Source organism: Lytechinus variegatus, chromosome 15 (assembly GCF_018143015.1).
Source record: "Lytechinus variegatus isolate NC3 chromosome 15, Lvar_3.0, whole genome shotgun sequence".
NCBI classification, from domain to species: Eukaryota; Metazoa; Echinodermata; class Echinoidea; order Temnopleuroida; family Toxopneustidae; genus Lytechinus; species Lytechinus variegatus.
Window position 1 is genome coordinate 5708939 of NC_054754.1, and position 24255 is coordinate 5733193.

General features: G+C 37.5%; 1 protein-coding gene across 2 annotated transcripts in view; it reads left to right on the plus strand.

Moving 5' to 3' along the window:
* Window positions 1–632: 632 nt before the first annotated feature.
* Window positions 633–24255, plus strand: part of LOC121428689 (target of rapamycin complex 2 subunit MAPKAP1-like) — a 99546-nt gene continuing 75923 nt past the window's right edge. For both annotated transcript variants that reach the window (XM_041625494.1, XM_041625493.1), the window contains exons 1-3: window positions 633–712; window positions 7601–7844; window positions 23466–23639. In XM_041625494.1, the coding sequence (XP_041481428.1) occupies window positions 7655–7844; window positions 23466–23639 (364 nt within the window). In that variant the 5' untranslated portion in view covers window positions 633–712; window positions 7601–7654. The remainder of the gene's footprint in view (window positions 713–7600; window positions 7845–23465; window positions 23640–24255) is intronic.

Consider the following 24255-nt stretch of genomic DNA (forward strand, 5'->3'; position numbering starts at 1 on the left):
AAGTAAATCTTAAACAGTAAAACAAATCGATAGACCTAACTACATAAATTAATTTACAATATCATAATTACTAACAATGTAACATATCCCCCCCCATATCCCCCACAAAAAATACATTTGGCGATCGGAAAATGTGTGAGGTTTGATATATAGGCATGGAGCTACCACAGAGTTAGTAGCTCCACGATATAAGTAAGATTTGTATTTTTGAATAATTTAGAAAAAAAGAGAAGAAAAGAGATAAACCACTTATCTTTGATAATATTCAATAGAGATAAACACAAAAACTAACCCCTCCCCTTGACATCTCACCCATAGTCTATGATCTCACCCCTCCTCCTTACCATATTTTGCAGGCTCCACCCTAAAAGATGAATTCATTTTCTACGCAGGTAACATCAAATTCAGTCAAAACTTTCAATATTTTTATGATAAATACATATTATCCAGCATGATATAATTTCATGACCTTTAAAAAAGAATAAATAAAAAATAGGTAAGCTACATGGAAAATTAGCGTAAAGTGAAGAGAGAGGTAGGGGGGGGGGGGGTGAATTGAAATATCTCTATGATCTAGAAACATTTCTAGCGACCCCGTGTACACCTATTTACCAAATGAATTCGCCCAAAGTTGAAAGGTCACTGATGGGTTGTAAACAACATGGCAGCTTCCTGTCCGGTCTGTTCTGCTACATAAGAAGTTAGATTTTCGGTAATTAAAGTTTGTATTTGAAAGAGTTTGTTTGTTGTTTGAATTTCGAAATTGGTAGAATAAAAGACATAAATGTATATGTTCATGTACCGTCTTTTCCTTTCTTTGTGTGTATTTCGCGTGGCTGTTCTAAATGTATGTTTATTGACATGTAGCCCCGGCATTTAGCCGAATCCGGTTTCCCATTCATTTTGCATTGCATCGACTTTGCATGTCATTCGGAAGGGAGAGTACCGTCACCGGCGCGGCGCTACAGCCTACAGTGGAGGTACGGTGCCGTGGCCATGGTTAGCCTGGAGGCGTCTGGGGACTGAAGTTTAATACTCTATCATGTATATCACTCCCCTAATGCCTGGATTTGCTTTACATGCCTCTCCGTGGAGGTCAGGATTACCCGTGTTGAACCTAGACCTAAATCACCAATTTTATTTTTTGTTTTTTGCCCAAAGTTATGTAGATCGACATGGGCAAGCAAGTTTTATGTTAGACAGCTGGCAGCCATCTGTTTCGAGGAGTTTTTTAACATTTTTTAATTTTTTAATTTCTCCTCGTCGACCGACGGCTCGCTAGCGTGTCCCCGCCATTAGGGGAGGTACAACGCAAAATCCCCCCGGCGGGGCTCATCGAATATTTTCTTAAAGACATTACGATATATAAAAAGAAGCTTACCAAAATGCAGCTTGTTATTTCCTCTAGGCTTTGATTGGCATTTAAGTGGTGAAAATTCAATTGAAAAGGAACAAAAACAGTGACTTTCCTCGGCTGTCGTGTAGCTCCCAATTCACTCGTTCCTCCGAAGTCGATAATGTACACAAACATATGAGGTGGGATAAACTTCCGGGTCAACTGCTTATCGAAACCGTTGGCCAATCAGATCATCTCTTTTACGTCAGGCTTATGAATATTTTCTTTTCCTTTTCAACGTTTGCTCGCCCTGGCACTGTATACGTGGTATATGTGTGACGTAAAGGTCATGGGGCGGAGTCTAACTTTCGCCGGCCACTTTTCATGAATAATTCATTTCCAAGATGGCTGCCCACTCTCCGAGTCGCAAGTGTCAACTTTTAGAGACAATCCTCTGAATGCCAGTTTCAAAGCGGGAATTTTGGGTAAGAAACTGTCGTCACTTAAAAATTATCACCTAAAGGTGCATATGATTGCACTGTTTGTGTAAAATATCACGGTATTGAGGAGAAAACAAGAAATTAGCCGTGGCCATTGAGCCCCCGTACAAACGACGGTTTAACTTCGGTCTATGTATTTGGTGAGTGAAGCCAACGAAGTTCAGCTGAACAACCAACATAACAGAGACCGAAGCTTTTGGTCTAGTTTTCATGTTTACTCCCATTTTTTTACTTTTTTTTGTAATTTTCATTAAATAAAAGGTATTAAAATTGAAAGAAGTTAAGAGCAAAAGCGTTCACTTACCCCGTCTGTTTACGTCGCCATTTTGATTTCTTTTTTTATTGATACCTCGGCCCACTCCTTTTTCTGTTATTTATGAATGATTTACCCCAATGTTCAAATATGCTAAATTTTGTGCTATTTGCTGATGACACGTGTGTCTCTATGTCTGGTACAAAGTGGTAGTAATATTGATATTCTGTTCAGAGATATGAATTTACAGCTTAAAAAGATTAATGAGTGGATGTCAGTCAATAATCTAATTGTGAATACTTCAAAAACCAATTATATGTTGTTTAGCACATGCAGCCATAAGATAGACAACTTAAAATTATACTATAAATACATGTAATAGCTTTGAAATTACTCAACTTCACAATGTAAATTTTTTTAGGTATTTATTTGGATGACAATTTATCTTGGAACTTTCATATTAAACAGGTCTGTAATAAGATTGCTAAAAAGATTGGGGTAATAGCTAAACTTAATTTTTTGCCAAGTTCAGTTCTAAAAATGTTATATCATGCTTTTATCACATCTACCATTAACTATGGAGTGATTGCATGGGGATTTACAACTAAAAGAAATATACAGAAAATTTTTACTTTACAAAAACAAGCAATCCGTCTAATAACTTATTCCAATTACCTCTCTGAAAGTGCACCTCTTTTCGAACGAAGCAATATCTTACCAATTCAGAATATCATATCATTACAGACCTGTTTATTCATGTACCAATGCCACAACCATAAGTTACCGAAGTCTCTTCAAGATTATTTTAAAATGAATAATTTATATCACTCATATCAAACTAGAAATTGTAACAGTTTTCACCCTCCTTTGCCACGCATAGCTTTAACTAGACGATCTGTTTTTTATTTTGGACCACTCTTTTGGAACTCATTACCGAATTCTGTTAAATTATCAAAATCTTTAAATCAATTTAAACGTGCATGTCTTCGAAACAAAACACTTTTAAACACGGCTTTCCATTTATTGTAATGATTTGTTTTCACCCCCCCTCCCTTCTCTTAGACGTATTTGTAATTATGTTATGATTATATTGTTTGTTTACTTTACATGTATTAATATGATTTATTCTATACTTTAGGGGCCAATTTAAACAAGCAGTTATGCTTTCTTTGACCCCTCCACGTGTAATATATCTTTTAATGTCAATGATTTGTACATACGTATATTTTTAATTGTGGAAATAAAATTTGAATTTGAATACCTAGATACACACGCGTGCAGAGCTGCAACTTAGATTTTAAAAATACTTGCATTTGCCAATTAAAATTACGATTCGTAAAATATTTGTTTCGGTTGATAAATACCATAAAGGGCAATCCTGTATTTTAGGGGTCTAAATTATTTTAGGTTGCTAACTTCAGGCAACAGCTCCAAGACCGTTGTTAACGGTAGTTCAGTAGTGCGTACGTACGTGCCGGGTATGGCGGGCCGTTAATGCCATTATTATAGGACTAGTATACAGCTACACGCCAGTCGCCTATGTAGTAGATGTAAAGTTGTATTTACCAATGGGGTATCATGCAATATATAGGGGCCAGGGTCAGGAGGGGTGGTATAGAATAACGGTCGGTTGTCACGTGACCCGGGAGTAGTCATGGCCGGGGGGTATGCAATGAAGAAATAATAAACGGCCCGCCATACCCGGCACGTACGTACGCACTACTGAACTACCATTAACAACGGTCTTGGAGCTGTTGCCTGAACTGAAGTTAGCAACCTAAAATAATTAAGACCCCTAAAATACAGGATTGCCCCATAAAGGAATTTATATGATATTTATTGATTAAAACAAATATTTTGCGATTCCTGATATCTATCGGTAGATGCAAGTATTTTTTTAATCCAAGTTGGCAGCTCTAAATAACTGCCAACTTGGATTAAAAAAATACTTCTCAAAATACATCTCAATAACACAAAAATTCTATGTCTTGGAACGGAAATTTGGGCGTAAAAATGGGGGTCCCCTCCGCGGCACATACGTCATACGTCATACCCACTATGCATTCTATACTGAGTGCCCCCCAGGGGGTGCAATACACCGGGTGAACACCCTACTCTTTGACGAATAGTGTATTGGTTTTAACGTGCATAGGTTGTGACTCTCCTATACACGGGACCAACATTTGCATCCTTCTGATGGACGGAATGTTTTCCAACTGCATCCACACCTGCACTGAATACAGTGGTGAGGCACGCTAATACACAACGCTATAGCATCAGACTTTTTTTTGTTAGACTCGTTTCTGCGTGAGCAGGACTCGAACCTGAGATCTACGATCTTATCTGAAACATGCGCTCTAACCGACTTAGCTATGCTGCCCCATACTTTCATTAATTCATATAAGATCGAGGAAAGTTAAATTCTAGGTCTATTTTGGCACAAGTTGGTAGATAATTTTGATGGAATACTGTGGCATTTTCATTCATAAATTGGCTTGCAATCACAGCTGGATGACGTCATGTGATGCATGTATGCCTACCGCTAGCAGCAAACGTTATGTTATAATAATCATGTACACTATATTTCAATGCGATTTTTATATATGCATTTAAACCGTTATGGGAAAATTTATCAAAAGCCATCAAAAAGAGTATCAAATTTTGGCCTACTGACCCTTTTTAGACAAAATTCTTGGTGTGAAGAATAAATTTTTAACAGCTCTTGGAAGCAGGAAAATGCTGAAAATCTATCTGATTTAATTTTTTTTTGCAGCCATAAATATTGAATTTTTCATAAAATGTCACATTTCTGTTATTTTGAAGGTTATTTTGGTTATTTCTCTTGAAATCCACAAAGCATTAATGAATATTTTTTTTAAATAAGCGAGATGTTTTTCCCCCAGACACCGTACTTAGACTCCTGAGTAAGATTAGGAAGATGTTACGATGCATGGAGTAACGCGCCTTCGCTAATCGACATGCATGGCATGAGTCAAGAGGCCAGATTTAGATAAATCAAAAACAATAACAGACAATTCGATGAGATTCGACCGCCAAACTCATTTTCACAAACCAGCACATTCAATCACCATAACACACACCACAAACATTGTTACTATTTCAACTCCACAGTCCCCTGCTTGAACAGTGGTGTGTTGGTTCAGTTGGTAGAGCGTCCGTCTCACAACCGGGAGGTCGGGGTTCAAACCCCGGCCACGCCAGACCAAAAGACGTTAAAAGATGGGACTTGCTGCTACCCTGTTTGGCGTTCAACGATTGAAAGGTTAGAGCCTTGTTGATCTGGCGCTACACAGCGGCTGCCAGGCCCACGATCAATTTGGCAAAGCAAATGTTTGGAGTATTTCATTTCATGTCTATTTCGAACAATAAAATATGGATCCTTGGAAAGACGTGATTGGCGTTCATTCGCCTGATGAAGCCAACAGCGGTTGGTGAAACGTCGCGACGACAGAGAATTGTAAGTTAATACTTTCAATTTTCAACAAATTCCAGTAGATGATTCAATTTTTGACTGTTTTGAACAATAAAATATGGACTTTCAAAAGTTAAATTTTGCTTTTAGAATGTGGAATCTGTGCCTACGTATACAAACATGCTGTGGATTCAGGGTCGTAAAAATGTGCTAAAAATAAAGGAATCTGTGGTTTTCTTCCAAGTTTGCAAACGTTCCTGCAATTTTATAAACTGACAAAAATGACAAATAAAAAACAAACCAAAGAAAAAGCCAACTGCATCGAATTTGCTCAGAGATAAAGTCAATGGCATGCTAGCGTAGACTTTACAAGAGACGTGACTGTATCCACTTGGCCGACTACTTTGGCCACTGTTTTCATTGCAATAAGATAAATCATACACCCCCCTTTATTGCAGATATCAGACCATGCCTCTGATATGTTGTGAAAGAGATGCACATGATAAAAATAAGTGTAATGATTCCGCATACTGCTGTTGTCTTGCCAATATTTTCACCATCATATTTGTCAATAAAATTGATTAAGAAAGGTTTTAGGAAATTTGTTCTTATTTTGTAAACACCCAGGCCCAATTTCTGAAGTCTGGTTTCACTTAATAGGCATGGTCTAATTCTGTGTTAAAGTTTATATAGGAGGCAAAATAGTTAAAAATTCAGGGTTCCCAGCCCATCAGGGAAATCAGGGAAAATTGTTTTACTTTTTCCAGACAGGGAAAAATCAGGGAATTTGATAAAAAATACCGAAAATCAGGGAAAAAATGCCTCAAATGAGGGAAATATCAGGGAATTTTGATCAGCCCAAATGTGGAGAGCATGGTAGTTTGTCAGACTCTGTTATATTTTTTTTTGCATATATCAAACAACATCCTTTGAAAGACTGGTTATGGTGGTACTAATTAGTTTTATTGTTTTTATACTGAAAATACATGAAATTCACTGCAACAACTTAGAAAACATGCTAAACTGGGAATGGGTTTAAATAATCAGGGAATTTTTAAACTTCATCGGGGAAAAATCAGGGAATTTTTTTTTTTTGACAAGCTGGGAACCCTGAAATTGTGTTGACATTGTAGGTTTTTTGTGCTCACTACCACAGTGGCAAATTGCCCATTGACTGTGTAGCGGTTCAGAGACCACTGATTGGTACGTCGTGCAGATCACGTCATGACTATGTGGTCACCAAAGTAATATGCCGAAGATCGATGGCGGTAACGATATCTGGTCACATTGTCTACACATGAAAATGTCTTGGCTCATGATAGGATTGCTCCAGTATCGATCGAAAAAGTATCAAATTCTGCAATTTCATGCATATTCATGCGATGCTCTGAAACCCGGAAATCAATCACGTTGCGATAGATTCTACAAACTCTATGGAACACAATGCAATATCGACGCTACTTTGTAAGATTTTTACAAAAAAAGCAAGAAGTAATCAAAACTTGCTTTATACCTGTGCGGTATCGCAAAGAAAACAGATCCTCCGAAAATACCTTTCATAATTGAATAAAAAATATAGGAATGTGAAATTATGTGTGGATTTTGGTACGAGGTCATAGACAATTGCACACTTGTTTTGATGGAATACTGTGTAGGGCACTGGGTGGCTTGCACTACGCATGCTTACTATATTTTTATTTATAAATTGACTCGCGGCAGTGGCTGGACGACGTCTCGTAACAAGTAAAGTGTACGCCCCCGCTAGGGTACATCGCCATTGCTATGCTACTAGTTCTAGACAATTTGCCACTGTGTTTACTCATTAATCATGCTACGACAGAGAGTTAAACTAAGTTGTATATTGTTTCCAGATAGTCATGGATGAGAAGATAAATCAAGCCTGTATGGTTAGAAATTTTTGTCACTATTGGCTGTCCATAGTTATACCACAATGTTATACCAGGGTTTAAAGTACCCTAGTGTTCAGAATACAAGCTCCCAGAAACTATAAATTTATTACGTCTCGTAATAATTACAACACTGAATAACCTCTCCCTATCCTTGTCAAACTATTTCAGAGTTTCCTTGGTCTCACGTCACATTCTGTCTCGCTTCGAGATAATCGACCAATCATGGCTCTCCTAGACGACCCCGCCTTTATCATCGCGCACATCCGACACTCCTTCATCACGAGCGACGACACCGGAATGTGCGAGATGGCCATCATGAACGAAGAACTAGACTGGCCACAGAAGAAGAAAGAGATCGAAGAGAAACGAAAGTCAAACAAGGCCCAGTTTGACAGCTTTGACAATGACCAAGGTATGCATGTGTTTTCTGTCTTGCATCATAACTGTTAATATCTTTCATGTATTTATTTTCTTCATTCTTTTTATAAACATATTTTATAGATACATGGTTCAAATTTCAAGAACAAAAACTGAATAGACAATGATAATGATGATGATGACATCATATTCTATCCAGGGTAGCCTCCCGAAAACTGTTCTCTCAGTTGGCCCTGCTTAACGCGATGTTAATGTCACAATAATTATTACATAATCACAGATGAAATCAGTTCATAACAACAACCAAATGAATATTTTAGTGGACAACATTAAAATCATGGTGAGGTATGGTTGGTTGGTTGGTGGTGATTTTTTACTTGATTGCTAAGAAAGCAAGAATGCTTGTAAGCAAGCAACCAGAGGACCGACGGCCTAAGGTCCTCTCCGAAGGACCTGGGGCGGTATTCTGAGGTCATTTTATCTTTAAAATATTTTATTTTATCTCTTAAAATGAAATTGGTATTCTGAGATGACATTTTATCTCCGAGATAAAATTTACAATTTTATCTTGCGTATAAATTTTATCTTGCGTATCTACAGATGATACGCAACAGAACAATGCCTGCGTACACATACCCATCGCGTATCTGGCCATTGCAACGCAGATGATGTGCTTGCGCCCATGTTACTTTCAAGAAAAAATAAAATAAACTTAAAAGAGGGTAGAGGCTATTTTATCTCTGCGACGTTGATTTCACCAATATTTCTAGGTGAATTAACCCCAAATGGTGACATGAAAATGAAGAAAAATTATATATTTATTGAGAATAACACCTTAACGTTGTTCCTGTACAATCAGAGAGTATTTCATAAGACTTTTCTTGACTAATATTGTCTTTGAAATGATGCTTGAAAAGATTCGATGAAGCCTCCAAAAAAAGATGAGAGTATTGTCCTTTTTGTTAAAAAGAAATCTCCGTAAAGACGCGTAAGCGTATAGTGCAAGCGTATTTGAAGTCAATAAATTGACGCAATCTCACCCCTTTGCCACACCTCCTGGCGGAATGGATTTTAATTGGTTGAGTGATATGAGAGAGCTATAAAAGCGCGTTTCTAATTGGATATTGATTAAAAAATAGGTGTGTCTTACAGAGATAAAATGAAGATAAAATGGTTCTCAGAATACCAATTCGGAGAGATTTTAAGGGTATTTTATCTCACTGATTTTAACGGAGATAAAATATTTTATTTTATCTGAGATAAAATGGATCTCAGAATACCACCCCTGGTACTGAGGATTAATGCCTTACCAAAGGGCACTAGCGCACCAAATGGGAATCGAACCCGGGTCACCGGAATATGAATCCCCCGCTCTACCGACTGAGCTATCGCGCCTCCCGTGGCATTCATTACAATCTGTATTAAAAGCTACATTTTTAGAATACCATCTAAACATGTCCACAAAATAAATTTAAGGAATTCAAGACCGCCGTAATTAACCAAAGATTGTAATGAATGATATGTGGTGAAACAATGTGAATTTTAACCAAACTATCAAGACATGAATAGTGATAATGCAGGCTTTCTTTTTTCAAACATAGGCCGACTTTTTCAGTAAGTACTGTCTTTATCTTTTTTGCATCTCTCCCCTTTTATTCTATTACATGAATACCTCCAAACAAAAAGCAGGATGTACCTAATCCAGTTTCCAAGTTGTTTTTCTTATAATTCCTTTTAATGTAGTGTTTTAATCTTCCCTTTGTCACCTCAAATCATGCACAATGCCTGAGTGGTCTTGAATAAAAAAGAAAAGCTAACAGAATGTAAAGGCTCTTCTAATATTTATAAAGAACAGTTTGGTAATTACTGAGGTACATGTAGTTCATGGTAAAGGAAGGCAAAGCATACTCAGCTCAATGAATAAAGAACCCCATGTTTGACCCTTAACCCGTTGGAAACTGAGCCTGCGATTATGCGGCTGTAGTCTGTGGAAAACGTGTTGAAGCAAAATTATTCAGTCTCAAGCGGATTCAATCTAAATTTTTCTTTGGCCTTTTTTTCTTTTTTGGGGGCACATTTATATATTACAGCCCAAATGGGAAGATTTAAAATGGCAGAATAATTCTTCTAAAGCCAATGAGAGAGGCACCATGGCCAGTCAACAGTAGTCTGCAGGCACGGACCCTGATTAAAACTTTAATCAACAAGTGTGTCTCTATGCAAAGACTAGCACATGTACATGTACATGTATACAAAACTTGCTGTTTCAAGAGGGCCTTCAGCACACAAGGCATGAGTAGGCTGCAATTCAGACTCCTAACTCGAGTGAAGGGTTTGCACAGCAGACTATTGTAAACAGGGCATCCATTGACCATGGCTTTTGATGGTTTCGGATTAAGCAGCTCCATGTACAGCTTTACTTGTAAAGAAGAAAGAGCTGCTTCAACTATTCGGTCAGACCGCAGCTCGCGCGATAATGAGCATATTCACGAAGATTTATTCAGCGGCCCTCTAGCGGTTTCCGAAGGAAAACGTGCGATCAATTTGGCTTGATTTTCCCAGTGATTTGGAGGGGCTGAAGTTATAGCTCTGTACTGGTCGCTAACTTCAGTTTACGTCAAAACGAATTGTGGTAAGTTATTCTCAAGGCCTTCATCTACATTTTGATATATAATTTTTCATATTTCGACATTTTCAACCTACCATTTTTACCTGTTTAATTGACGCTTATTTTAGTAATATTTTAACTACGATTTTGTAGTCGGAATTTCACTTTTGGTTCCTGACTTTGCTACATAACCAAATTGTTTCGATCGGGGTTTTTTATAAAGAAGAAAAGTCACTGTTCAAAATATGTCAGAACCAATTTGACGCAAACTCACCTTATATTTTTATTTTAGAGAAAATGATACCCTAAAAATCAAGAAATTTACGTTTTACCCGGAAGTAACCTTCGCGTTCACTCTACGATGGCGCGAAATAATGCTAAAATTGCGTTCGTCGCGGGTTGGTAGGATTTCGTCTTTGGTCCCATACGTTGAAACTTCTGTAATGATGACAGATGGCTCGCATTATTTATGTGACTGTGGACGGTGCCGGTGGACCTGTTTTTATTTGTAATTAAGACTTAATATAAACGAAGCTCAATAAGTAGATGTCTTCTAAAATTTATTTAATGATTATCAGGTTTCCGAATTCCATCAAGTTTTTATAGATTGAGATATTTCTTGATTTAGGCCTATGTTTAAAAAAAGTTAACCTTTTTCTTAATAATTAGGCTAGGCCCTAGTCGAAGTTGAGTCCCATGATGATTTTTGCCACAGGCTGCGGTTAAGAATGAAATGATGATTATTTTAGACAGTCTACTCTATAGAAAATAAACAATTTAAAGTCAACTAAAAAGTTTGGTACAACCGTACTCAGTAGTATTTATAAACCATTTTGTTTTCAAATAAAAAAAATGTGGCTGTCGCAGACAGTACAGTACTACGTGTAAATAGTCTCTCTTACATGTATCATACATGTACTTTGAATGATTATTTAGTAATTTAGACTATTTATCTCTTTTTTTTGTCTCTTCTACACTCAGATCTGCACACTTGCTGACTCTGGTCCCTGCTCGCTACTTCATTCTGGGAGATGATCCATCATGTACTGGTCGGACTGATTTGGACAAAGCCATTTTTCGTTTGCAAATTTTGAAGTGATAATGATACAACAGAAAATTGATCTTTATCGATATTGGAAACAAGAAAATTCAAGCACAGTTTTGGAGAGGACTAAGAATACTGACTTTGACAGGAATACAGCTTGACAAAAATAAGAATACACAATTTAAAACCAAAGAACAGTTTTAATGTTACTAATGGTGCATTGCAAGAAACTTTCTACTCATTCACACATTCCAAAATCAAGGGTAAGTCCTTTGCTTAAACACAAACATGTAGTTGATTTGCAATTGAACATAAGTTTCTTGCAATGCCCCATAATTATATTTTGTTCTCAAGCAACTCTGTTAATGTTATCCAATGTGCTGAAGGTTAAGTGTTTATGTATGTTCACAATTTTTTCTCAAAAGTTATATTTGTCCTTTTAAACGGTATTCGAATGTGGTTACGCTTTGTTTTTGTTTTCCACAGTAATTATTGCATGTGTGAAGTGAACAGAAGTGAAATATTTGTTGCGAAGCACTGTGTGAATGTTGTGTGATCATGGAGCTATGGTGTGATGGTATGATTAATTCATCATTTTTGTTGTAAGACTGTAAACCTGGTGGATGTGAGGGAGTGGCCTGGATGAAAGGAAAGTGAACATGTGTCCAATTACTGATTTGCACACTTTAAGACAATTTTGTTCGTGGATAAATATTAATGTGCATTCCCTACATTCCATGTAAAGGAGAGGTCCACCCCAACAAAAAAGTAATTTGAATTTAAAGAAAGATAAAGTATTGCAGAAAATTTAATAAACATTATGATTCAAAATTTAAAAAATTATAATTTTGACATTTAGAAATTTGCCTAATTTCATTAAACAATTATATGCTCATCTTGGTCAAGGTGCAAATTACAGAATTGATTATGTCACACACACTCTAATTTCTTGTGTATTTTTTTGTTTGATACCTGTTCATGACATGTATGTTTTATTTTGATTTTCTCATTTTCTTTGACAAATTTTGAGAGATTTTAATTCCTCCATTAACATTTGTAGTTTCCATGAATGTAATCTATTGTGACTCGATGAAGAGTTTTTATAACAAATTTGCTAAAATTGATATAATAAAATGCAACCAAAATTTAGAAAGTAATGTGATGTGAATGACATAATCAACTCTATTTGCATACCATTGTTTTGTGTATATAACTGTTTTGTGTTAAAAAAGGGAAATTTCTCTATTCAAAGAATTTTTTGTTGATGTGCACTTGACCTTTAACTCACTTCCCTTCCCACCTCTGCCCAAATAAGTGTAATCAAGAACCTGAAAATCAGAAGTGATTAAGTAGATTTATTCATAGCTCCATGATTTAATAATGCAGCCCTAAATAGAAATTCACATGAAAGTATAAAAAAAGAGGAAAAAGCTGGGTAGGAACGGGGAGGAATATGATTTAAAGAAAAAGCTAAAATATGTTCCCCCTCCCCCCCCCCACACGAAAAAAAAAACACTCCGTCGGGTTCGAACCAGGGTCCCTGCACACGTCAAACATAGTGCCTACGCAAGTCGCCACAGATCGCTTTCGTACCACTTCCGGGTTTTTAATGCTATATAAAATGTTGTAAGTCTGTGCGCCGCTGTTGACCAATCAGAACGCGTCGGCAATTGTACTGCAATTCCAATCATTTTGCGATGGACATTGCCGTGGTTTTTTGTGGTTCCTGACTTTGCTACATCATGAAATTTCATAATTTTTTTTAGTCGTAAAGAAGAATGTCTACGCTTTACATTGATTATAATATCAATTTGACGCAAGTGTGATTTCTATGCAAAAATACGCTCCGTTTATTCACACATATTTCTTGAAAAAAATCCTTTTTTCTAAGCTAAATATCGGTCTTTAAAATACGTCAAATGTGCATTTTATTCAATTGATCAGATATTTCAAAGCCTTATCTATAAAATAAGACAAATTTTGTGAGGAATAAACGATTCTAAGAGCAAAAAACACCGATCGGAAAGTTCGTCTTCACAGCTCATTACGTATGCATAACCACGGACGGCTATGCATACCGCTGAATAAAATAGAGCACTTTCGGACGGGCTGCGGACTGACTGTATTGCCGCAGATGCGTTCTGTGGCAAAATTACAGTTTTATGAAACAGGACCCCGATGATTGGTCATTTGATCAGATTCTTAATAAAAACATTAATTTAATAAAAGGGCTGCTCTAATAGTAGGGAGAGAGAATGCTTTCACTGTATTGAACTGTGCATCAAAGGCACCTAAGCTCGAATCAGTAAAACCAGGCAAAGCATCATAAAGTCTCTGCACTTTGAATCCCTCAGCAAAACTTGCTTCCTTTGGCACGGCGCTTACCTACATTTGCCACTCTCCACCCAGGTGTAGTAAAATAGGTACCCGGTAGAAAGGAATTCCTTGAATGCTCAAGCAACTGGGATAATAGAAAAAGAATTTTAAAGTGCTCTATAAATTTTGCATATTATTATTATTTATAATAAATTATTAGTATTAATATAATATCATTATTGTCATCATCATCATTAAATTTTTTTTAATTTCATAAATTTTAGAACATGATGGCCTTACATGTACATGAATATTGAAGATAACAGGGGTGGCGATCCTGGGGGGCCGGGAGACACTGTACCACCCACTGAGGACCCGTTTTGGCCTTGTAAGAGCCCTTTCTCGTATCAGTGCCCCTCCCAAGAACGTATTCTATGCCCCTTTCACCTGAGAAGGACCTGTAATGTGTAAATGAGTGGCCCCTTTGCCTTCTCATAGGTTCCTGTTCTGAGAGGGGGGGGGGGGGGGGGCAACTGCCCTCCCCCCCCCCCAAAAAAAGAAGAAAACTCACATTATTTTACTGCAGATTTTCACAAAATTCACCAAAAGTATGCACAAAGTCCATCAATATCACTAAACATGCAAAAGTGGCTCAGTGATAAGCTTGGTCACTTCACTCCCTCACTTTTGTTTTTTTTTCTAAAAGTTTACGCATGCTGTCCCCCCCTTCCCCCCTGAAAATTTCTATATGCGGCCATGTTTAAGATAATGGAAGATATCCAATTGTGTACAAACCTGCATAAAATAAAACCTGGCAAATGGAAAAATCTCCAGTATTGTATTACTTTTTGAGGAATCTTCATAAACCTTAGCAGATATTCTGCTCTCAATCTCAAGTTGAAGATGTGCAAGACCGGCATACTTTTTATATTTGTTGGAAATTGCATTACCATGAAAACAATATATTTTGGGGTAAATTTTCAAACACCTTTATACTTTTTGTCTCGCCTGCATAGCAGAGCGAGACTATAGGCGCCACTTTTCTGCGCTCAACCCAGGTGAGGTAAACGGGTACCGGCAGGAATGAATTCCTCATAAAGCTGTGAGCACCAAAATTGGTAGACTACAATACATGTACAGTAGCTTCGCCGGGGTAATAAAGGAGTGCCTTGAGCACCTAACAAGGTGGATATGTGCGTTATATAAATCCTATGTTATTATTCTTAGTATGCATAATTGATGATGTCAAGTAATTTATGGGACTAGAAAAAGACATTTTATTAACATTTCAATATTTGAAAAAAAAGAAGTCTAGCACTGGGAAAAATGACACTTCAAATGGCTATAAAATACTACTTCATCTGGAAAAAAATTCAGTTCATAAAACAATCTTAAATTACAAAGTTAGAACATACATGAATTCACTGTTTAGTTGAGCAAATTCGATTATACAGAAATAGCTAAATTATAACTTTTTTCTCTTGACAGTGGCATCATCTATTTGAGTTTTATTTTTGGCACACATTACGTAATATATGCAAAAACTTTAGTCAGGGCGCGACACTGGAACTGGTCCGACGGTCCCAGACCAGTAAAAATTGCTGTCGGGCTTGTAGATTTTCAGAAATACAAATGATATTTTCTTCTCTTCTGTAAATTATAAAAATGGCTCTGGCATCTTCAAAAATTGCTTCCCAAAATTGAAATATGGCTCTCATGAATTATGCTGTGGGGGGCAATAAAAGCAATTAAAATCAGCAAAATAAACTCAAGTCTCTTTTTATTGTCTCACCTGCGAAGCAAAGTGAGACTATAGGCGCCGCTTTTCCGACGGCGACGGTGACGGCGGCGGCGGCGTCAACATCAAATCTTAACCTGAGGTTAAGTTTTTGAAATGACGTCATAACTTAGAAAGTATATGGACCTAGTTAATAAAACTTGGCCATAAGGTTAATCAAGTATTACTGAACATCCTATTAGAGTTTCATGTCACATGACCAAGGTCAAAGGTCATTTAGGGTCAATGAACTTTGGCCGAATTGGGGATATCTGTTGAATTCCCATCATAACTTTGAAAGTTTATGGATCTGATTCATGAAACTTAAACACAATAGTAATCAAGCATCACTGAAAATTTTGTGCAAGTTTCAGGTCTCATGATTAAGGTCAAAGGTCATTTAGGGTCAATGAACTTTTGCCGAATCGGGGTATCTGTTGAATTACCATCATAACTTTGAAAGTTTATTGGTCTAGTTCATTAAACTTGGACATTAGAGTAATCAAGTATCACTGAACATCCTGTGCGCGTTTCAGGTCACATGACCAAGGTCAAAGGTCAATGAACTTTGGCCAAATTGGGTGTATCTGTTGAATTACCATCATAACTTTGAAAGTTTATGGATCTGATTCATGAAACTTGTACATACATGTAAGAGTAATCAAGTATCACTGAACATCCTGTTCGAGTTTCAGGTCACATGATCAAGGTCAAAGGTCATGTAAGGTCAATGAACTTTGGCCATGTTGGGGTTTTTTGTTGAATAACCATCATGTCTCTGTAAGTTTATTGGTCTAGTTCATAAAAAGTGGACATAAGAGTAACCATGTATCACTGAACATCTTGTGCGAGTTAGAGTAGTATTCAAAGTCAGCACTGCTGCTATATTGAACCGCGTGATGCAGGTGAGACGGCCAGAGGCATTCCACTTGTATTTTTCTTTATTTTGGGGGACCAGTGAATTTTAGGTTCGGAGTAGAAAATATCGAAAATTAGGGGACCTACTGGTCCGACATGAACTGGTTGGACCAGTAGAAAAAAAGGTTTAGTGTAGAGCCCTGAGAGAGCGAGAGAGAGTGTGTGTGTATATATGGTGTCTGTGCATGTTAAGAGTGGAAGAGGAGAGTCAGAGAGAGAAATCATTAAAGAACAACCTGCTGCATCGCCCGCTAAAAGAACGATCCTCACTAATGATATTAGACACGATGATGGAATACAGTAAATGAGTGGACCAAATTAGGAAATAATCCCACAAAGACTCGATTGTGTTATTCTTTTTTATCAAAAGCGCTGCCTCCTTTTCCTTCATGGGGGCCATCGTCTGTAATTTCTTGCGACAATTTGAGGCTGGTCATTCTTCATTTCGCCCTCTGAGTGAGAATTGGGAACACGCATGGCGAGTGTCATTCACACCATGCGTGAAAACGGTTCTCTGATTTTGTAGTTCTGTTGAAGCTTCTACATCATGTATTACCTCCCAGTCAATGTCAAACATGTACATGTAGACCTGTGTAACTTTTGTTACCGACATCTTGAAAAAAAATCACTCAAGAAATGGCCATTTTGCTCGAGTACAAATGTTGATTTTATCCTAATTGTCCCGCCTGGAAACTCATGTTGTGAAGTTGGTACATGTTCATTTACATTTAGTTACATAATTATATCACCATAAACATTAAAAAAATTGAATTATTACCATCCAATCTAAGCTCCAATCATAGTCTTTGTATGAAATGTAGTAGTCCTACACTGTCTGCTTAGTATTGAAAAATGTTGGTTCTCCAACCTTCACTAAATAATAATTTATTCTCATTTTTGCTATGGCGGCTTTTTTTCCTTCCGTTCTTCATTGCAAAAGAAAAAAAAATATAGAGAAAATACAATCACAATCACTGCTTCTCTGGTGTTCTTCATATCTTATACACAAAGTTGTGTAAATTTTGTCTTAAACATATTTTGTTCTTGTATTGTGAATGTCCCTATCATAGAAGTACCTTAGGATAATTGTATAATAAGCCATGTCAATCTGTGTCTGTGGTGGTAAATGGGTCAAATTGATAGGGCCGTCTTTGATTCATCGACAGGCTGACGGACGCTTAATGGTGGTCTTTTTTTATGGATTGTAATTATAATTTGTCTTAATCTAATCTGTAAATAAGGAAAATGGATACAGATATAGCCAATATTTAGAGTGCAGGCAGCGGAATTATGCAAGTAAGAGAGAAAATTAAGCAGAAAAGTTTATAATAAAAGATTGTTTAATCATCGATATATTAAATGTTTTATTACTAATGATAATTATTGAGAATGATTTAGAGTTTAATGCTACCAACAAAGAGACCAAAAAGTAAACTTAATAGAAAGTCATGAAATGAATGAATACTTCATATCATACACTGTAGGGTCATCTGGTAAATTGGTTAGAGCATTGGACCCTTGATTGTGAGGTTGTGAGTTCAAATCTACATGTATGTGAGGCCCTTAATGTGTATAGATCTCCACTTTAACCCTAAGGGCCTGAGAGTAATTTTGGTCGTATATAAGGTTAGGTTAGCCACCGTGGCTTATTAACTTTGATGTAAAATGTTTTCTATGGAAATGGTTATAAATATAAACCAGAAGTGGCGTTGATATGTACAGCAGAAAGGTGCTGTGCTGAGTTCCTACATGTATGGGAGTTTGATCCTAAAACAGAAAATCACTGTGGAACTTAAGATCTGGGAAAGCAGTATGAAAAGCATAGATGAACACTTCTGATGCTTGACCCGAATCCCGTGCTTATTTGCTAATTTCTCAGCAATTACACAATTTCTTCCAGAATCCTTTGGCACATATTTTTTTATTCATACATGTACAAATAATAATGATTACTTCTTATTAAGCACTTTTTCAAAAGTTACAAACAGGTGGTCATTTCATTGGATTCCATATGAACTCATACCCCTTTCATAAACCCAATTATGCGGATAATAGCAGCATAATTTGGTCGTAAAATCGGAGGAGGACCAGAGTTATCCGCATTATTTCGATGCTGCAATTATCCGCATAATAGCAGCATAGGGACCAGATTTTGACTTTATGAACACATTTCCAAAGTAATGCGGATAATTGCAATGGTGCGGTCACAAGGTCACCCTTTTGCAACGCAACCCCATCGGAGGGGGCGTGTGCAGTTGCCATGACAGTTATCCGCCTTTTTCAGGTTGGGCGCTCGTAAAAAAAAATAGTGCGGATTATTATCGGAGTTTGTGAATGCAATTTTTATTGAATTATCCGCATTACTCTGAGGCGGGTAATTGGAGGATGGGTTTATGAAAGGGGTATCATTTTGATATTGTTACCACAACTGGCATTTATCTTTAACATTTTTGTACCAGCTACATATAGATGGTTTGAATGAAAATGAAGAAAATGGCTGTTATTGACTCACCGTATGGCAGCCATTGGTGAAATGTGACTAAGGCATTACCTTCATAATAGTGGAATTTAAGGCCTGATTTTGATTTTTTCCTTACGTTCACAAGTTTTTTGTTGTTGTAGTTTTGCTTCTTTATTGTAATTCTAATTGTAATACTTAAAGACAAGTCCACCCCAACAAAAACTTGATATGAGTAAAAAGAGAAAAATTCAACAAGCATAACACTGAAAATTTCATCAAAATCGGATGTAAAATAAGAAAGTTATGGCATTTTAAAGTTTCGCTTCATGTAACAAAACAGTTATATGCACATCTCGGTCGGTATGCAAATGAGGAACTGATGACATCACTCACTCACTATTTCTTTTGTATTTTATTATATGAATTATGAAATATTTTTTATTTTCTCGTCATTGTCATGTGAAATGAAGTTTCATTCCTCCCTGAACACGTGGAATTCCATTATTTTAACATTTTGTGCTTCAGGCAAGGAGGTCCTATTCGTCAAATTCGTAAAAATTGAAATATTGTATAATTCAAACAAATCAACATTTTTCTGAGGTGGACTTGACCTTTAATGTCTTTATTTCAGCATTGCATATAATATGTGATGTATACTATAAACATTCAGACCTACACAAAATGCATCCATCCCTTATGTATAAAAGCTCCATGGTTTCTATCCATTCTTTGAACCATCTGAATGGAATACTCCGTGATAGAAATGCAGGACACGTTTTGCTCCTTAAAAAAAAAACTGACACGCAGCCTGTGATGGGTGGCCATTGGTTCAATAATGAAGGCCGTAAATCAAAACCTTCGAACAAGGGGTGGAGCACTTGTTTGGGGATAATTACCGGTATAAATGAACCCCAGATATATGAGGGAGAGGTGCCTTTGAATGGGCGGTGTTCGGTAGTGGTGATGATTATGATCAATTTTGATCCTGTTCCCACCAGCTACTACCAGTTTCTGATGTCATCATTAATTCTCTCAACATGTAACTCCCTTCCTCTCTCTCCCTCTCCATCTCACATTCTCTCTCTCTCTAATGTGGTCCTCGGCGAGAATTTCTGTCTTTATTTCAATTAAAGGGATTCCGGGCTGAAAATATTTATATCTTAATACATAGAGTAGAGTTCACTGAGCAAAATGCCGAAAATTTCATCAAAATCGGATAACAAATAATTAAGTTATTGAAATTTAAAGTTTAGCAATATTTTGTGAAAACAAACGTCATGAATATTCATCTTTTTTCATCTTTGCTTCTACTCTTATTTTCTTTATCTTTTTAACTCTATTTTCTTTATTTTCTCTGATTGCCTGTTCTTCATTCCACCCATCTTGTTTTCTCACTTTTTTTCCTTTCTATTTACTTGCTGCATGCTTTTTGTCCCACCTGCATAGCAGAGTGTGACTATAGGCGCTGCTTTTCCGACGGCTGAGGCAGTGGCGATGGCGGCATCAACATCAAATATTAACTGAAGGTTAAGTTTTTGAAATGACAGCATAACTTAGAAAGTATATAGACCTTGTTTATGAAACTTGGACATAAGGGTAATCAAGTATCACCAAACATCCTGCATGAGTTTCAAGTCACATAACCAAGGTCAAAGGTCGTTTGGGTCAATGAACTTTGACCAAGTTGGGGGTATTTGTTGAATTACGATCATAACTTTGAAAGGTTATGGATCCGATTTATAAAACTTGGACATAAGAGTAATCAAGTATCACTGAACATCCTGTGCGATTTTAAGGTCACATGACCTAGGTCAAAAGGTCATTTAAGGTCAATGAACTTTAGCTATGTGGGGGTATTTGTTGAATAACCATCATAACTCTGAAAGTGTAAGGAACTAGTTCATAAAACTTGGACGGAAGAGTAATCAAGTATCACTGAACATCTCGTGCGAGTTTCAGATCACATGACCAAAGTCAAAGGTCATTTTAATAATGTCAATGAACTTTGACCATGTTGGAGGTAATTAATGTGGACTTAGGGGTAATCAAGTATCACTGACAAGTCTAAGGTCACATGATCAAGGTCAAATATCATTTAGTGTCAATGAACGCATTGTATCATTATATGAATGGTGTTTATTGTGAATAATTTTTTTGTAGTAGTTTTCAGAGTCAGCACTGCTGATATATTCGCGTAATGCAGGTGATACTGCCAGAGACGCTCCAATTGTTTGTATGTAGATTTGAAGGAAAAATATACACCGAATTTGCATGATGCTTTATACAGTGTAGAGCTGTCTCTCCATTATGTGGCAAGCAAGAGTATGTTCATGTTCATGAATACATACTGGTATGCATTTCAATCAAGAAGTAGTAATAAAGGTATTTAACTTGAATGGTGACACAACATTTGCTCCTGCAACAATTGCTCTGGGATTACTTTTTTCTACATGTAAGTAATACCCTTTTCATAAACCTATCCTCCAATTAGCCGCCTAAGAATAATGTGGATAATTCAATAAAAATTGCGTTCACAAACTCTGAAAATAAGCCGCATTATTTTTACGAGCGCCTGTCCTGAAAAGGTCGGATAATCGTCATGACAACTGGACACGCCCCCTCCGATGCGGTTGTGTTGGAAAAGGGTAACCTTGTGACTGCACCATGGCAATTATCCTCATTATTTGGAAATGCGTTCATAAACTCAAAATCTTGTCCCGATGCTGCTATTATGCGGATAATAGCAGCATCAAAATAAAGCGGATAACTCTTGTCCTCCTCCAATTTTACGACCAAATTATGATGCTATTAGCCGCAAAATTGGGTTTATGAAAGGGGTATAAGATGTAGGGTTAGGGTTACAATAGAGCGGAGCAGTTGTCGCCAGAGCAAATATCATGGAACCAACTGGTCCAGTGTCACACCTACATGTATATCTTGATTTTCTCATTTTTATGTAGTCATACATGTATATAGAGATCTTTGAGCATTTGCGCAAACACCATCATATTCTTATTATTATACCCGTTCAATGAAGTGCACCATTGCATCACTATCGGAGCTAGCAAAAAAATAAAAATGTACAGTGTACGTGTCATTGCAATGGTGATGTGCATCCTCCCTTGTTTGCGTTGCAGTTCTAATAGGATTTGTTTTAGGGTCTCGGCAGGCAGTGGCGGCAACGTCGCCCTCGTGGTGCCGTTATGGCCATCTCAGTTGAACTTGAACTCCGTCGATCATTCCCCGTTTTGCTATTGATCCTCTGTCATGCTCTCATGAACACTCCCTTCTCTCTTTCTCTCTCCCCCTCTCTCTAATCAGTACCCTATTTCTCTCTCTCTCCCATTTCTCTACCCCCTCCATATCTTTGCTCATGTACTCTTTCTCCTTAGGGCATACTCGAGGGATATATGTCTTACAAAAAAAAGTATAGATTGAGAATGAGTCATTAGTCAGATGTGATATTGAATTAAGCAGGAGCATTTTTTCTTTTTATTTAGTCTGTTTAACATTGCTCTCATAGCTGCGAGATGAAAAATGGTTAAAAGAACGATGTGTGTACATACATGTATGTAGGTTACAAGTATAGTAATTGGTGTTGATGTTTGACAATCAGAATTCACGTTTTTTTTTTATTTCAATATGTAAAACAGAATAAGCTTCATTCAAATGTATAGCATTTGAAGCAAATGACAGTGAACACATTTACAAAACATTTATAACAATTTATTTAAAGTTATGGCGAGTTTGATTAAACAAAATAAAAATCTGCTGTGCTCAACTCTTAATATCCATGTTTATCCCGCAGGGGGGCACTCGACCAAAAAAATGGTGGGGGTGTGCCGCAGGCGAGACAAAAAACGGGGGCCTCGGAGCGGGCTTATTGTAAAAAGGAGGGTCCTCGGAACGGGCTTTGGAACGACAAATGTTTGTGAAAACGGGGGTCCTTGGAACGGATCACCAGCGTGTGAGCGCGTATATGTATCCCTATGGAACGGTCATGCAGCTAGCGCGGCCTCCGCCGGGTGAGCTCTGCGGCCACTTTTCACCAAAATTGCGGCTCATTGTAGCAGACCAATGCGATCGGAACGGCGTAACGAAAAATATGCGAAGCTTTGGAGCGGATTTCTTCTTTTTTGTCGATAAGAAGAAAATGCTATGCCTTGGAGCGGCATTTTTTGTTCTTTTTCTCAATAAGACAAAAATGCTATGCCTTGGAAAGGAAATTTGAGTGTAAAAATGGGTGCCCCTCTGCGGCACATACCCAATATGTATTATATACTGAGTGCCCCCCCCCCCCGTGGTTTATTCGTAAAAGAGTACCAGGGTAAGTTGAAATTCCATGTCCATTTGATGATGTAGAAATCTACCGTAAATCGTACGAAATTGAATTCAGATTATCATTTGCAAAGATCCATATGTTTTTAAACTTCTATTGTGAACACTACTTGACCACTCAGGCTGTTTACCAATTATATCAGTTATTTCTCAAAAATGATTTTCGAAATATTCCCTTTGTCTTGTACACAGGATATGACGACGTTGAAATCTATGGTGAATCGTACGAGATCGAGTCCAGCTTCGACTACAGCTTCCGCCACCGATCAAACACGGCCGTCCGACTAGAGAAACTCCGCCAGGATAGGATGCAGCAAACCCAATGTCGGAGGATACAATGGAAAGACGGGGCCTCAGATTTCCCAGGTAATTTTTTTCCTTATTTTTTTGCATCAAGGATACCAGTACAGTACGTATATTATGGTAAATACGTACAAGCTACAAGAATAGAGTTTAGGTATTTTGTACAAAAGGTACCATAAAATTAGAATGCCATGTAATTTCTAATGCCTTTTTTGGTCTCATCTACATGGTAGAAGTAAAAGATTATTATTTGTTTTGGCGTCACCTGTGCCTGGGAGGCGAAAATCGAACTGAATCACTATGACCCGCAGGTCTCTCCTCCCGATATAACTGATTGGGGGGAATGCAGGTGGACCACAGGTGGCGTCACCTGTGCCTGGGAGGCGAAAAACGAACTGAATCACTGTGACCCGCAGGTCTCTCCTCCCGATATAACTGATGGGGGGGATGCAGGTGGACCACTACACCGGGGTTTCCCCCTACTCTTATACGAATAGTGCAATGGGTTCTTAACGTGCAAAGGTGGTGACTCTCCTCTACACTGGGCCTCCATTTAACGTCCTATCCGAGGGACGGAGTGTTTTCCATTGTAACATAGCCTGCTTCTATGAAACATGGGAGAGACGTTTACACACAACGCACTGGCTTCAGTCATCAGCCCGGGTTTGACTCGAACCCA